Below are 14,120 nucleotides of genomic sequence, written 5' to 3' on the forward strand. Positions count from 1 at the left end.
TAATCCCAAAAGTAAAACGCGATAATGCTAAAAAATTTCATAAAAAAAGCTTCGGCTCTTACAGAGGCTAAAAATCCCGAGCCAGGAGCCTGATCGACGCCAAGAAGGAGGCGGACGAAGGTGATGACGTAGTCTTTCACAAAGGCTTGGTAAAGCAGAGTGTCCAGCATGCTGGCGCTGAAGACCGAGCCAGCCGCAAAAGGAAGTCGGAACATATATGAGATGTGCGAGCCTCTTTCTTTCTCTTGCTGCGGACACAAACAGAAAAGACTTCATTAGTATTCTTGACGGGAATTATCGTCTGGAGGACTTGTATTCTAATTATGTGGCAGTAAGAGTATAGTGGTTTTTCTCAGTGAAATAAAAGGAAAAGTATAAATATAAATGCAGTCTACTATAATTAATTTCAAGCAGCAGTAGCAGCAGAAAACAATCGCAAAAAATAACTAAAGCACTCATTCAACCAATTCTTTAACCGGCAAACTAGTCTATTGTGAGTCAGTGGTCTTGCCATGTGCGATTTATCGGGAGAAGTGAGAGACAAAAGCGAGAGTTGCACCGATTCCACATTTGGTTCGTGTGCGCGTGTTTGCTTGGTGGATTAAAAGTCACGTGTGCGAGATCGGGTTCAAAAATGTTTAGTTAGCTACAGCATAATCTGACGATGTGCTCTGTTAGTGAGAGTAGAAAAGAGTTATGTAATCCTAGTCGTAATGCAAAAGTTTTTGTGCGATTTCATGGACTTGTAAATTGTTAATGCCTGCTTTACTAAAAAGATTTGATAAATATTTAAAGAAAAGCAGTTTTAGTTAGTCGGGATGCGCAATGAAGATTAGAGTAATAAAATGTTCTCGTAAATTTAAAAACCAGTTCTTACTTTATTGTGCTGCTACCCTCAATAAAAAAATCAGAAATTTCTTCAGTTAATTAGCATCGTAAATATAGTTATGATTATGGAAAGATGATAATTTTATTTTGGGTGTTATGCAATGTGTTTATTAAATATGAGAACTATTTTAAAAAGTACATGTGTATCAGGTTGGTATCTGGATAGCAATTAGATAGTTACCTACTTTTTGGTAGTGACAAATGACTCACATATATAATAGCAAGAGAGAAATAAAAATCTCTTCACAAGAAGCATAGGATAAAATTCAATTACACAAATACTTTACCAGCCCCTCATGCGCAGAGTACAGATTATTTATCTTTATTTAATTAGGAAAAAAGTAAGTTTCTTCCTTCTTTCCAGAATGCAAGGCGGTTTGGAAGAGTCTCAAAAACGTGTATACAAAAACAAAAACTCTAATACTTGAAGATAGAGATGCAGAAACAACGGAAAACTGCTGAGACGAACTAATAGTCTGATAAACTGGATGTAGTATATTATATACGAGTATAATAGAGATATAAAATATGAACGGGAAAAAATCATAAAAATTGTAGAGTAGAGAATTTATATCATATAAATATCCATATATTTGATTGTGTGTACCCTGTAAAAACCAGCAGCATCATCTGGCGTGAGGAGCTGGCTTGGGACTAGCTGGCTGCCCTTCAATACCTTTTCCATTTTGGAGAGGTGCAGCGCGTACTTGTCGTGCGCCCGGAACTGCATAAACCTCATGTTCGAGCTCTGCGACAGCTCCGTGATGCTTTTGATGCTTGGGAAGAACCTGCACCGAGCGAGCAAAATCAGCCATTCCAGCAGTGAGAGCGCGGCTACACAGTGACTTCAACAGGCGGCGCTTTGCAAAATTTCAACCACGTAGCACTGCCTTTACTCAAACAAACTCAATCGTAAGGTTGTGAACGCCTCTTTTTGGTTATAAATCCGGGCATCAAAGTTTGTCATTGACATTAAAATTTTTGTCCACAACCAAACCTATTGAGCAACATCAAATGTCTACTTGGTTAAAAATTGACTACTAGTTTAATAAACGTCTTGAACAATAAGCGCCTTTTTATCTTAAAGCGACTAATAGATCTACAAAATTAAGTTTGGCAGATACAAAAAGCATTTATTATCATGGATCCCTAGTCGCTTTTAATGAATATGTAATGTTGTTACCTCTTGTTGATTAATGATATAGAAGGTTCGATATTGCTCTATTGTAATTAATTTTCCACTTACTTGAACATAGTCTGTACAGCCACGATTGTGTTACAGTCAGCCAGAGTGTCCTCCTCTGCCGAGTTTGATAACTCCTTGTTCACAACGACAACATTTTCAGCCAATGTAATGCCAGCCCGAAGCAAATCATCAAGGCTGCAACAGAGTGCGAAATTAGCGACTCGATTTCAGTGGGGACAGCAAGAGCCGATGATATACCAGTCGATCGATCCGAGCATCCAATAGACTAAGGGAAAGTATGAGATTGCGTCCAAAAAGGCGATGTCAGGTCGGCGCTCGAGCAGCAGGATAATGGGGTTGAGCGAGGTCTTCTGCCTGAAGTGCGCCCTCAGCGGGATGATGAAGTTGTAGATGCCGTTCGAGGCGTAGTCCGCGGCCAAAATCACTGTCTGGTTCTGCCAGTTGTACTCCTTGGCATTGCGGTAGCTGCAGTGTTCGCAGATCTACGCAGGCCGCGCGCTTAGATTGGTAGAGATCTGATTTAGAGTTCGGCATACCTGAGCCAACTGCAAACAGCAGAGCGGCTTCTTCTCTTTGAGGAGATAACACAGCGTCGGACTCACTCCAATGTAAGGAGAAACTGGCGGAAAGCCTTTCACAATGCTGCAAGAAAATTCTAACGTCAGCCTAGCCAAGAGTTAACGACTATGAGCCTGATTAGAAAAGGGTTGTCGAATTTTACTTTTAATTCTGGGGTTGAAAATGAATTGCGTAATAATTTGTGCTGAAATTGACAGCATTACAATTAAAATGCGTGAGTTTGAGAAGAAGCTGCTTAAACCTGAAACAGAGCGTTTGGGTTCACGAAAAATAAAGAATTTTTCCCGGTATATTATGAAACGTTTTCATTTTATATTTAAGCTCACCGTTAGTGCGTTCGTTTGCTATTTTAATTTGTACAAAACCTACTCTGAGAACTAAAACAGCTATATTAACCTCTGCTGAAGCTTAAAATAAAAAATGCGTGAGATTCTATAATGGTCGATGTTGCGATGCATTGAAGCGAAATTAACATTACAGAATTGAGCTAAAATAAAACAAAGTATTTCAAAACAAAAATCCAAGAGTGCATAAGTTTTTCGTATAATAGTAAATTCGAATCAATCTATGGTGCTTTTTTATTTGATAAACATTAAGTTGGAATAAGGAGGCACACACATTTAACTTTGTTATAGCAAGTTTGCATGCGTAGCAATACATATGTGGACACACTGCATTCAAATTACAAACGAGTGTAGAGGAAGAAAATGCACAGTGTGTGTTTCGGAGAGGACTTTTAGCGTGTGTATCGATATTTTGAGAACAAAGAAATATGTATATAGCCGTGTGTTTTCTACTGGACAGCAGCTGCCTGCTCTTTAGTGTTTGTGTGATGCTCTTACCTTTTGTACTCGTCATGCCAGATTGGTTTCTCGCCGTCTTCGTCGACCTCCTCCTCGCCAAAAACTTCCTCTTCCTCGAGTTCATGACCAAACCATCTGACGAGACCATCACATAAGCGTGCTATTTATATATGTGTGCTTTGTTGAGACGGGAACAACTCTCTCTCTCTCTCTCTCTCTCTTTCTACCAAAATGTTGTTCTAGAGTGTGTGTTCAAAGAACACTATTTTTAACATTTTTACACGTCGAAAGGCACGAAAATTATTTAAGAATTAATATAGTAAAGTGCTAAATTTCGATCAATGTGAGTGCGATTTTTGAATAAAAAGCGAGATACTTGCACAAATCGTAATTTAAAAAATGGAATATATTTAAGCGGTGCTGATGGTTGCATTAAATTTGGAAAATATTTATCTAGCATAATATTATCATAATAATATTTAAGTGTTTGAGAGTTTATGCTCTATGTATGTACAAAAGAATTTGCGTGGTAGACAAAGGCATGCAAAGTAGACCAGACCCGTACAAGTAGGCCGAAAATGAATTTTGAATCTGAAGAAAGACAGCCAACGAAGGAAGAACACTTTACACGAAATGTACACTGGACAGACGTGGTGTAAAGGATTGACACACTTATTTAGGACTGTTCATATATAGAGAGAAGTAAACACGCTCTATGGGTTGGATAGGCCTAAAATTGTGCTATTCTGCATGGTGATATTATTTCATTTGGTGAGCTTTGTTTTGAAATTTATTGCTAAAATTGTATGGGTACAGCTTTTCTTAGCAACTTCTTGGTTTTGCGGTGTTCAATTGCATTATATTCAACTCACGTGATTTTCTCACTCGGTGACCGCCAAGGAACATCGTCATCCAGCTCGTCCTCGCTCTCGTCCGCCTCGTCTTGAGGGGCAGAAGCGATGTTTAGAGTGGAACTGGTCACCATGTCTGGCACAGGCAAAATACTAGGTCGTCTACTGCCTGTTGTTCAAAATGAAAATTTAATAAGAGAGCGGTAAAAAATGGCAGGAATTCGTTCACCTCTTCTTTGGCTTAAGGTGTCCGGACTTAAAAAGTTAGGATTATTGTCTACGACTGGAAGTCCTAAGTGATTTGGTCCAATGGGAGTTTCTTGAAGTTGCTCAAAAGAATCACAAACACTCGCGTCCGTAATTGTTGCTGAAAGTTTGGAATGCCAATAAATTTTACAGAATCCTACGTTGTCTGATGTAACACTATTTACTGCTTTTTTTAACTAAGCTCGTTTTAAACACTTCTGGCCTGTGCTTTTGATTTTCATTAGGTAATTTGCAGATACCTGAAATGTTTAGTAAAAGTGAAAGGAAAAAACAAAATATATAAAAAAATAAAAACAAATCATTCCCCTAATAAAATAGCCTTAAATAAAGCATCCAAACTTACTCATAATTGAATTGGCGGTTTGTTGGAGTGTCTTTTCGGCGCCCGCACCCGCCTCACAGCCTGCTGCACTGCCAGGGACAGCTCCCGTCGCTTGCTCCTTTTCTGGCGATGTGGCGTTGTTAGCCACGATGAACGCCGAGTTCTCCTCTTTGGTGATACTTAGGTAGAAACATGTGTCTGTTTTCTTCATGATGTGTCTCGGCCCTGGATTCAACAAGATTGTCTCTTCGTAGAACTCGGGGAGCTCTGCTGGTCGCACCCCAACCAACGCAACACCGTATCTAAATCACAAAATATGATTAAATATTGTGGCATTTGTAAATACAACCAAACTTTTAACGAATATAAAAAATATCCTGAGAACTTAAATTCACATTTTTAACTATGGAAAAATTTGAGGTTTTTTCTTTCCCCCAAGTAAAAAATCATTCACAAATATTTTGAAAGCAATTTTAAATTAATCGTATGTAGTGGCATTTAAAATTTTATCTGTACATTTTTATCTACCAAGCAGCATTTAAATTATTATCTGCTGAGTTAAAAGGTTCAGGCTTTAGCGGCAATGAAATTACGCGCAACCAATTATAGGACTAAAAGCATGAGAATAAGTAAATTTTCAGCTCACTTTCTATGCGAGTGGAAGCTGGCGTAGGTGAAGCTTTTCCCCTCATACTCGCCGAAGAACCTACTGTCGCCAAGCACAATGTGGTATATTTCATTTCCTGAGCATTTCCCGTAGAGACGATGCCATTCCTCGTGGGACGTTTGGCCCTCTCTGTGGAGCACCAACACAGATTGCTTTAGACCGCGCACTTCCACGCTCGGCAACACGCAAAGCGGGGCGCATGAAGATGGTGGAAAGGCTCATTGATTCAAAACATTTTCTTTTCCTTCGTCGTTACGAGAGTGTGTCGAAACAACACTATATGTATTCTTTGTTGGCAATAACCTTGACGAAGTCTTCTTTACTTATTTGTCGTAAGAAAAATAATAAATTAAAATGACGCCACGAGTAATTATTATTGTTTGATTAAAATGCAGTAATGTATTGTAATGCTTTACTTACTGTCCTCTGGAGGTGTGGAGCAGAAGGGTTACCAGGGTAGATGTGCCGGGGCACGTGCAGTTGTTGGCCAGCAGCGCATACTTAAACTCGTCTTCGCACACAACGTGCTCGGCGAATTTCACGTGCAATTTGTTTTCTGGCCGGAATATCTGCACGTACTGAGGAACGTTGGGCGCAAAGTCCTTCACCGCCCACGATCGGAGTATCGTGTGCTCATCCTTGGAGCAACAAAGAATCAAGACTCGGATTAATTTAAATACAATTCCATTTCAAAGTGATCTGATATTTTACATTGTTTTAATTATTGCGTTTCAAAGATTGTAAGGAGTCAAGACGATGTAATGAGATATGAGTTGAAAATTCATTGAACTGGAACGAGTCTATTGATTATAAGATATTTATGGTCTTGCATTATACAATAAAATTTCTCAACAAATGATATATTGAGCTTGGCACATCCTAATGGAATTAAAAAGGTCGGTTATGTACATTTGTGACAGACTCAATCGAGACCAATGTTTCCGTTAATATAAAATTTTGTGAAAGAAAATGTATTCTTACAGCTGCTGTTTTATCGGCGTAGTTTCTGGCCGCCAACACAAAGCAAGCCTCGGCCTCATTCATGCGCGCCCTGGCCAGGTCTGCATCTTTGAGGCACGAGCCTTGAATGTAAATGACCCTTTGCGCCCAAATGGGAACTTGCAGGATCATCCGCATCGTCGTGTCCAACTCCATGGGCGACAACAACACGACATAGTAGTCCTGCAAGAGGAGCAATGATAAAGCCTAGTTAGAAATTCTGATAATGAGCTGTGCCACCGTAGGGGCAATATATGTCATTAGCACGAGACTGCGACTGCAGAGTAATTAGTTTAGTAGCCGTTTTGACCACCCGCTCTGGCAACCATCGTGAGGGCAGAGGAAAATTATAAAAATCGAGACTAGTCTTTTTCCTTTCTCGCGTGTGGTCGCACCAGCATGCCGTAATATGTAGAATTTGCAAGCACTATACATTTTTTCACACAGGAAATTCTTGTCACTTCTGCCGCCGAGATAAGCAAAATAAAACACGAGGCGCACACCTCGCGGCGCCATTCTCATTCAATTATTCAGCCTCCGGGGCCCTCTTCCATCTTTTATTGCACTAATGAGCTCGGCTTTGACGCAAAAGATAAAACAGAGCGAGAGGAGGGTCGGTTACTGTTGGTTTGGGGCGGTTTTTGCATCTCGCCGCCGCCAACTCTCTTCAGAAGTGAGTCATGGATATCGCGGCGATGAAGACAAACACGGTCGAAAAATTACGTAGTGTGCTCTTTTAGGGGTGCGGAACATTCGCCCTTCTTTACTTATTCAACGACATGATTTCACATGCATACACATTTTGCTGAGAAAATGTTTTTGAAGCGATGAATATTTTGAATAAAACTGTAGGGAATTAATTCTCATTGAAGTATATAGACCAGAAAAATAAATAAATGAAACTAGGTTAAGCTTACTAATAACTATTTGAATTTTCTTTTCAAACGCAAATAATCGGCTTAAATCTTCAAAGAAATTGACATAAAAGAACCAACAGGGCGACTTTTGATCTGAAAAATTACTTTCTAGATAACTTGCAATACGACATTTTGCAAAATTTCGTGCTTTTTCTACCTGTGACGATTTTCAAACTATCCTCGGCAACACAGATATTTGCATTCAGTACTACGCATGCATACGAAATTTTATTTTTTTGTGACATACTTCATTGAGAGCAATTTCACAATTTCTATGAGTGAGAACCGAGAGAAGATTTTCCAGGGGTTTGACGACATGCAGATCGGTGCGCGTCACTGAGTTAATTATCTGCCAATTGCAGCAAGCCCGGCACACAGCGGCAGCGCTGCTGCGTGTCCATTGTCAGGAGGGTCATTCGCTCACGCGTTTTATTACAGGGGGCGGCAAATGGAGAACAGGGGGTGGCAAATGGAGAACAGGAGCAGTCGGCGATGTGTGTGCGTCCGTTTTATTGGCAGCCCGCGCGTCCGACCAGCCGAAATGATATTTAACTGACACACAAATTCGCAGTCGTAAAAAAGTGACACGTGCAGACGTGACGGCTTGCGGGCGACGATAATGACGACGCGCGGTTGATGCTCGCAGAAATGGGACAAAAACGTCATTGTGTGCAGACAACCTTTGTTGCTTGACAGCTATAGCATATATGACTGCATGCAAATCTCGCAGGAGCGAGTATTTTCACCCTGCAGGCACGCCACTCTATTATTGACTGACTGAGCGATTGGAGGTTGGCAGGGTGGGCGAACAAGTAGCCTTCTGTCAGGCGATCAGGAAGATATACATATTATGTTATTATAGAGCGAGAGCAAGTGGTGAGCTCTTTGTACAAAGGCATCTGGCGCTTCTATCGAGCATGACATTGATAGCATTCGAGGTGTGGACAAACCAGCGGCCCAAAATGTAAATGCGTGCTGCATCTTACGATGATGCTTAGAAAAAAATACACAAGCAGGGAAGGAATTTAAATGAAAAAATAATAATAATAATAAACGGTGCAATACTCTGCATGAAATGCCTAATTGTTATATCTTATTCATTATTTTATGAAATTCTCTGTATTTTTCATTCATTTTTGCTGACTTAAGCTTGGGTCGCAAATAAAAATATATTGCACGGCATACTCAGCCACAATATCCTTTTGATTTGAAATCTCATCTGCATGTACAGCCTTCAAAGAGGTATATGCGCGTAAAATTTCCTTGTGTATTTTTTTAATTGTAAGAAGCTGAAACATACTCATTGAAAAATCTTCCAAAAAATCTGGTCTGGGTTTGTAAGGTTTGTGCAATTTTAAAAGAATATTAATGCAGGGAGGGCGAGTTGTAGGTTTTACGAGATAACATAATTTTTCTTTTTTGTTTTGTGCTCAGCAACGAGTGCAGTCGATCGTTTTCTATGACCAATGATTATAAATTTCCTACAGCAAGCCCTGCGGGGCATGATTTTTTTTCTACAGTACTGCTGACGAGGCCTGAGGGGCAGCAACAGTGATTGTCCAGAACTAGAAAGCGCGAGATATTTTTTTCTGCAAAATTCATTAACAACTAACTTTTTATATAACTTGACCCTTTTGTATTTTTAACAGTTAAACATTTTAGTAAATTCTCCTGAGTAAAATGAGCAAAAATTGTTTTTGTTAATAAACAATTATTTCGCTACTTGCTGGTTTCCACCTTTCGAGCATGCGTTTCAATGCAGTCCTCGGTGCGGAGGCAAGTGGCCTTTCAGTGGGCTGGGTCCCTGTGCGGCCTGGTGCGCCCATGTTATCCGTTCGCGGTGTTATTGGGACCCAGGTTTCAGCATTCGTGCTAGTACATTGCGCGCCCTTCCCGGTCCTCGGACAGGGATAAAAAGAGCAAAAAAAGAAAGCATACAATTTTGTTTGTCTTTGTTTGCAGCAGGCGAGGAAATCCATTGTGCAGAATTGCGAGTGTCATTTATTTTCTCCCTCTCTCTTTCACACACACACACACACACACACACACACACACACACATATACTCTCTCTCGACCATCTAGCAGAGGCCGCTTAATCTTCCCCCAGTCAAGTCTGTTGTCTCACACAAAATGGGCCAGCACGCGTTTAGCAAATCCCACTCCGTCCCCATTGTGCCATTTCTTCTTACGGCGTGGCGATAACAAAACACATTACCCTTATAACGACCTATCTGCAGTGCCGCGCATGCCCTTGGATAGATTTGAAAAATGGAGGAAGGTACAGTACCTGCAACAAAGGATGCGCGTAGAACTCGTTGAGGAAGTCCATGATGGTGTCAGCGTGCAGGGTGGTGCTGCACACGACCACGTGCTTCTCGCTCTGGGCCCTGTGCGACGAGTATGAGCCGCCCAGTTTTTGCCGCTCCATCCACGTGAATGCCAACTGCTCAAACTGCAAGGCACACACCACAACGGAATCCAATTTACTACACACTCACATTATGAGCAAGCATTCCGAGAATCTCTAGATGCAATTTGCGAAAGAGCCTCAGCTTCAGCAGCACAACAACAACAGTTTTTGGTGGATGAGCAAAGACTCGCTGAAGTTCCGGTAAGTTACTTAATGGAAAAGTTTTTCTTTAAAAGCTTTTCTTAGAGAAAGTGAAGAAGTTGGTGCTTTTTTGGTCAAATCTTTGATTACGGACTGGAAAAAAATCGCTTTTAATTTTTTTCCGGACTGTTTACAAACAAACACTGGTAAGATGTATTAATATTTTAAAATGGTGGCCAGTCTTGTAGATTAACGTAGCATAAATATAAAACTAAGTCATGTTTCATCCCTTAATTTTAGCCTTAAAAGACATAATTGAAGCGGAGTTTTAGTTAAGTCCTTTTGTTTGTTCTATTTTTTCCTATTCAGATGTTTACGACGTGATAAAAAAAAACCAGACAACCTTCATCAACGCTGGAATAGCAAATCAGAATTCAAGCAAGCAGAGGATGGTGCAAACATTTTGAGCAAGCAAACTTTTTCTAGAAATAGACTTGTCAGTTTTGCATGTTGAAAAGGTCAAGAGGCATTATTTCCACAGCAACATCAGCTCAAAATAAGCATTTAAATACTGGGATATTTATGGTAAACTAATTTTATATTTTAATTAACAATCCTAAATTGAAATGAGTAAAATGCTTGCGGAAACCCCGCAAAACGTGCGGTGCTGCTGCGGCAATCGGTGTCATTTATATTTACTCACCTGTGTAGGGAGGACGATGAGGGCAACGCATATCATAATGACCATGTAGAGCTGCGAGGGCCAAATGTCCGGCACGAAATCGCCGTAGCCGACCGTGGAGAAGGTGACCACCACGTAGTACATGGACTGGAACAGGTTGAGGTGCCGGTGTCCTGCCCGCTGAAAATGTTGCACCCCGCACACGCTGCGCGGCGCCGAATTCCGTGATTAATTAGAATGATTGATCTGACTGGCTCGCGGGCCTAATCGATCGGAAAAGGTGGTGAGGGCTAAATTACGCCATCGCCAGATAGATATGTACGCACATATAGGCACACCATGAAAAAAGAGAGCGCCCTGCGCGCGCCAAGCTGGCCTATTTATAGCCACACCCTCTTTCGTATTAATGTCCTGAATTATTACTCACCTCGTGAACACTAAGCACAGCAGCGTGGCTGAAAGAATCATCAGCTGCTGCGACAAGGCGGACTGAGACTTCTGCATCGCGCGGTGCAAATCATTCTGGGAAGCACAAAGTGCACAGGCGTCACTTTTAAGATTAATGTGAGCAAGGAAGATTATTTAGGTTCTTAAGCTCCACTTGCATCATGTTGGTTGAAAAAGCGTTGTCATGAGTGGAAAAAGTATAACAAAGCTCTTTCATGAACTCGGAATTTTCATGAAGCATCGATTTTAGAGTTTCCGCTCTGACAAAAAATTCAGAGATGTTCTGAAAGATTTTCTTCGAGCTGCTTTCAAATTATGTCTCTAGACCGGAGAAACTTTAGCGAGACAAAATTTTGTTGATTGCTGGATTAAATAAATTCTGCAAATAGACTATAAAACAAAAATCAGTTTTAATATTTGAAAAAAGCATTGCTATATTTTTTTAATTATTAAGCGTCCCTTTAATTTTCACTACTTTTTACACAGTTTATACGGTCTCGGTTTTTGAACCAACATTAAGAAGTTCTCACTTACAAACATATTCTCCAAAGAGTGTTTAGCCAACCAGCAGTTGAGAAAAACCGGGATGAACAAGTTACGTAGAGGTGGCCAAAGGAGCTGCAATGACAGAGTTGAAAGGCAAATTATTAAAACTGCAATTATCTCTCTTTCTCCGCTCCTGCAGGGAGCAGATATATTATGGCCAAATTCGTATCAAAAGCACTTACCGTTAGCATGAAGGGAATTGTGTTAACAAGCTCTAGTATAAAATGGAAGGATAGCAGCTGCTGCCAAATATTGCCCTGCAAAAGTAGAAACATTTTATTAATTAGTTTTCCAACTGCTGCAAAGTGGGTGCCAAGCTCACATGAGAGCCAACGAAATATGAACACGCGCGAGCAAAATAATAATGTGCCCTTTGCTGGTACATCAAAGTATACCGCCCGCGTTTAATTTAATTTGCAGCGCTGACTCAGGCAATGAAAATTGCCAACGCTTTCATCAACCCCAGGATGTATTATCAAATTTTACCGAGCGCAACCTTGGCTCTGGTTTAATCAACTTGTCCAACTCTAACTTAATAGTGCGCGCGATATTTACTCTTTCTAAAACAAGCTTGAGACTACTTTAAATTAAATTATGACATAAAATAAACGCAATTAAAATGTGAATGACACGAATGCTCAAATGAACTTTAAAAAAGTGAACTGAAGTGACCTTCTCATTGGTTATTTCATCCAGTCATCCAATTCCAACTACAGATAATGAGCTGTCTTAAAAAGGCTAGATTTTTGTATTAAAAAAGATGGGCACATCGTCAAATTGAGATGAAAAAGATACTCAAAATATTTAAAAGACAAAATATAAAAGAGTCCGACAGCACATATCAAATCGTCAGGGAACCAACTAGAAGTGAAGTTTCACCTTTGTGAAATTTTCTCGGAATAAACAGACTTTTGGGGCTGCAACCAAACTTTAAAGTGCTCCCACCTTGTATCCGAGGTAGGCAAGTAGCAGTGCTTCAGCCAGGCTGATCATGGCCAGGATGACCTGAACGATCCATAGTTCGAGCGGCCTGTTTACCCAGAGGATCGCATCCCAATTGATGATGGGGTTTTCTTGGAACTTTTCGTCGGTCAAGTTGCTCGCGAGTATGTACAGTGTTTTGTTCCCAGGGGTGCAGCCGTAGCTGGAATCAAGAGGGCGCAATCAAAACAGTGTATACCGAACTCAGTCGCAAAATAATCAGAGCGTAATAACTAAGGCCTTTCAGTACGAAATAAACACAAAGATGGAGGATGTCGATGAGCCAACTTTTCATTGCATAAAAATTTGGTGGTTTAATATTTATGTAAATTTCCGCCATTCCTTAGTTTAACAGATAATGCCAAAAGCTACTTTTTTCTAACATTCAGATCTAAAAAAAATAACAAAAATTTTATAAAAGGAGATAAATCGATGCATATTTGACGTCATGCTTAAATAAGATATTAATTAAAAATATCTATGAATCAAATGATGGTGACAAGGGAAACTATTTACAAAAAAAACTTTATGTTGGTTGATTTTAAGATAAAAAAATGTACTAATCAATGATGCCCTCTATAGTCTGTAACGGGCTAATTTTGGAATGAAAATCAAGAACGCCTATCATTTATAGAAAATATATATTTCTTAAAGTTATTTTATACTGTTGAGCAAATATTGTAAGCTAAAAAAATCGCCACTGCAATGGCGGGGAGGTATGGGTGGGTGCGACACATCATGAAATAATCCAAGAGGAATCTCCAGGCTCTCCTCTGGAATAAGCATATATGAGAAAATGGGAGTAATGGAACTAGAAAAAATATGGATGCACTCGGCGGCTATTTTGAAGAAACGGCAGCATTGCCACTCTCGAGGGAAATGATGTGCCTCCGTTGGCAGCTAGGGCATTATTAGAAATCAATTTGGTATCGATCGCGCGCGCACGCCTAGCCGCGCGTTCTTGAGACGCAGGCAACGGAAAACTCCTTAGCATTATTAGGTCTACGCAAATAAATGCGTACATATTTTGGGGGAAATTTATCGACGGATTAGCAGGGAGGCGAAACCACTCAGCGAAAACAGGGAACGCGGCTGTTTGGGCGCCTATAGTCGATCAAATTGGTGTGTGATATATTGATGTGTGGATAAAAGAAAACTCACCACGCAGCGTCGTTGGGGTTCGAGTCGGTGATTACGCGCACTATGTACAGGAGGCATGTCAGAAGCTTAAAAAAGAGGTTCGCTATTCTTATACGAAGACCTGGAAGCAAACAACAATAAAATTATTTATTATTGGTAATAAGGAGTTCATCGTCTTTGTTTTTTACCCATTAATCAAAGCAAAATAATTCACATACTTGGTTTTTTTCAAAGATGACATTTATGTGAATCTATCGACACAAACTTAATTT

General features: G+C 40.2%; 1 protein-coding gene across 15 annotated transcripts in view; it reads right to left on the reverse strand.

Annotated features, from left to right (window-relative positions):
- The window catches only part of SLO2 (slowpoke 2), a 98,109-nt gene that overhangs the window by 8,867 nt on the left and 75,122 nt on the right, over window positions 1-14,120 (reverse strand). For 12 of the 15 annotated variants that reach the window (XM_065486337.1, XM_065486332.1, XM_065486331.1 and 9 more), the window contains 19 exons: window positions 13,870-13,969; window positions 12,673-12,871; window positions 11,910-11,984; window positions 11,716-11,799; window positions 11,162-11,256; window positions 10,756-10,939; window positions 9,789-9,953; window positions 6,566-6,766; window positions 6,005-6,222; window positions 5,564-5,713; window positions 4,939-5,219; window positions 4,558-4,695; window positions 4,350-4,497; window positions 3,517-3,612; window positions 2,632-2,737; window positions 2,333-2,577; window positions 2,135-2,269; window positions 1,496-1,676; window positions 63-248 (listed from right to left, as the gene is read on the reverse strand). In XM_065486337.1, coding sequence (XP_065342409.1) covers window positions 63-248; window positions 1,496-1,676; window positions 2,135-2,269; window positions 2,333-2,577; window positions 2,632-2,737; window positions 3,517-3,612; window positions 4,350-4,497; window positions 4,558-4,695; window positions 4,939-5,219; window positions 5,564-5,713; window positions 6,005-6,222; window positions 6,566-6,766; window positions 9,789-9,953; window positions 10,756-10,939; window positions 11,162-11,256; window positions 11,716-11,799; window positions 11,910-11,984; window positions 12,673-12,871; window positions 13,870-13,969 — 2,987 coding nt within the window. The remainder of the gene's footprint in view (window positions 1-62; window positions 249-1,495; window positions 1,677-2,134; window positions 2,270-2,332; window positions 2,578-2,631; window positions 2,738-3,516; window positions 3,613-4,349; window positions 4,498-4,557; window positions 4,696-4,938; window positions 5,220-5,563; window positions 5,714-6,004; window positions 6,223-6,565; window positions 6,767-9,788; window positions 9,954-10,755; window positions 10,940-11,161; window positions 11,257-11,715; window positions 11,800-11,909; window positions 11,985-12,672; window positions 12,872-13,869; window positions 13,970-14,120) is intronic. The other 3 variants (XM_065486334.1, XM_065486339.1, XM_065486336.1) reach the window with 3 other exon arrangements.

Source organism: Cloeon dipterum, chromosome 3, assembly GCF_949628265.1.
Source record: "Cloeon dipterum chromosome 3, ieCloDipt1.1, whole genome shotgun sequence".
Lineage (NCBI taxonomy): Eukaryota > Metazoa > Arthropoda > Insecta > Ephemeroptera > Baetidae > Cloeon > Cloeon dipterum.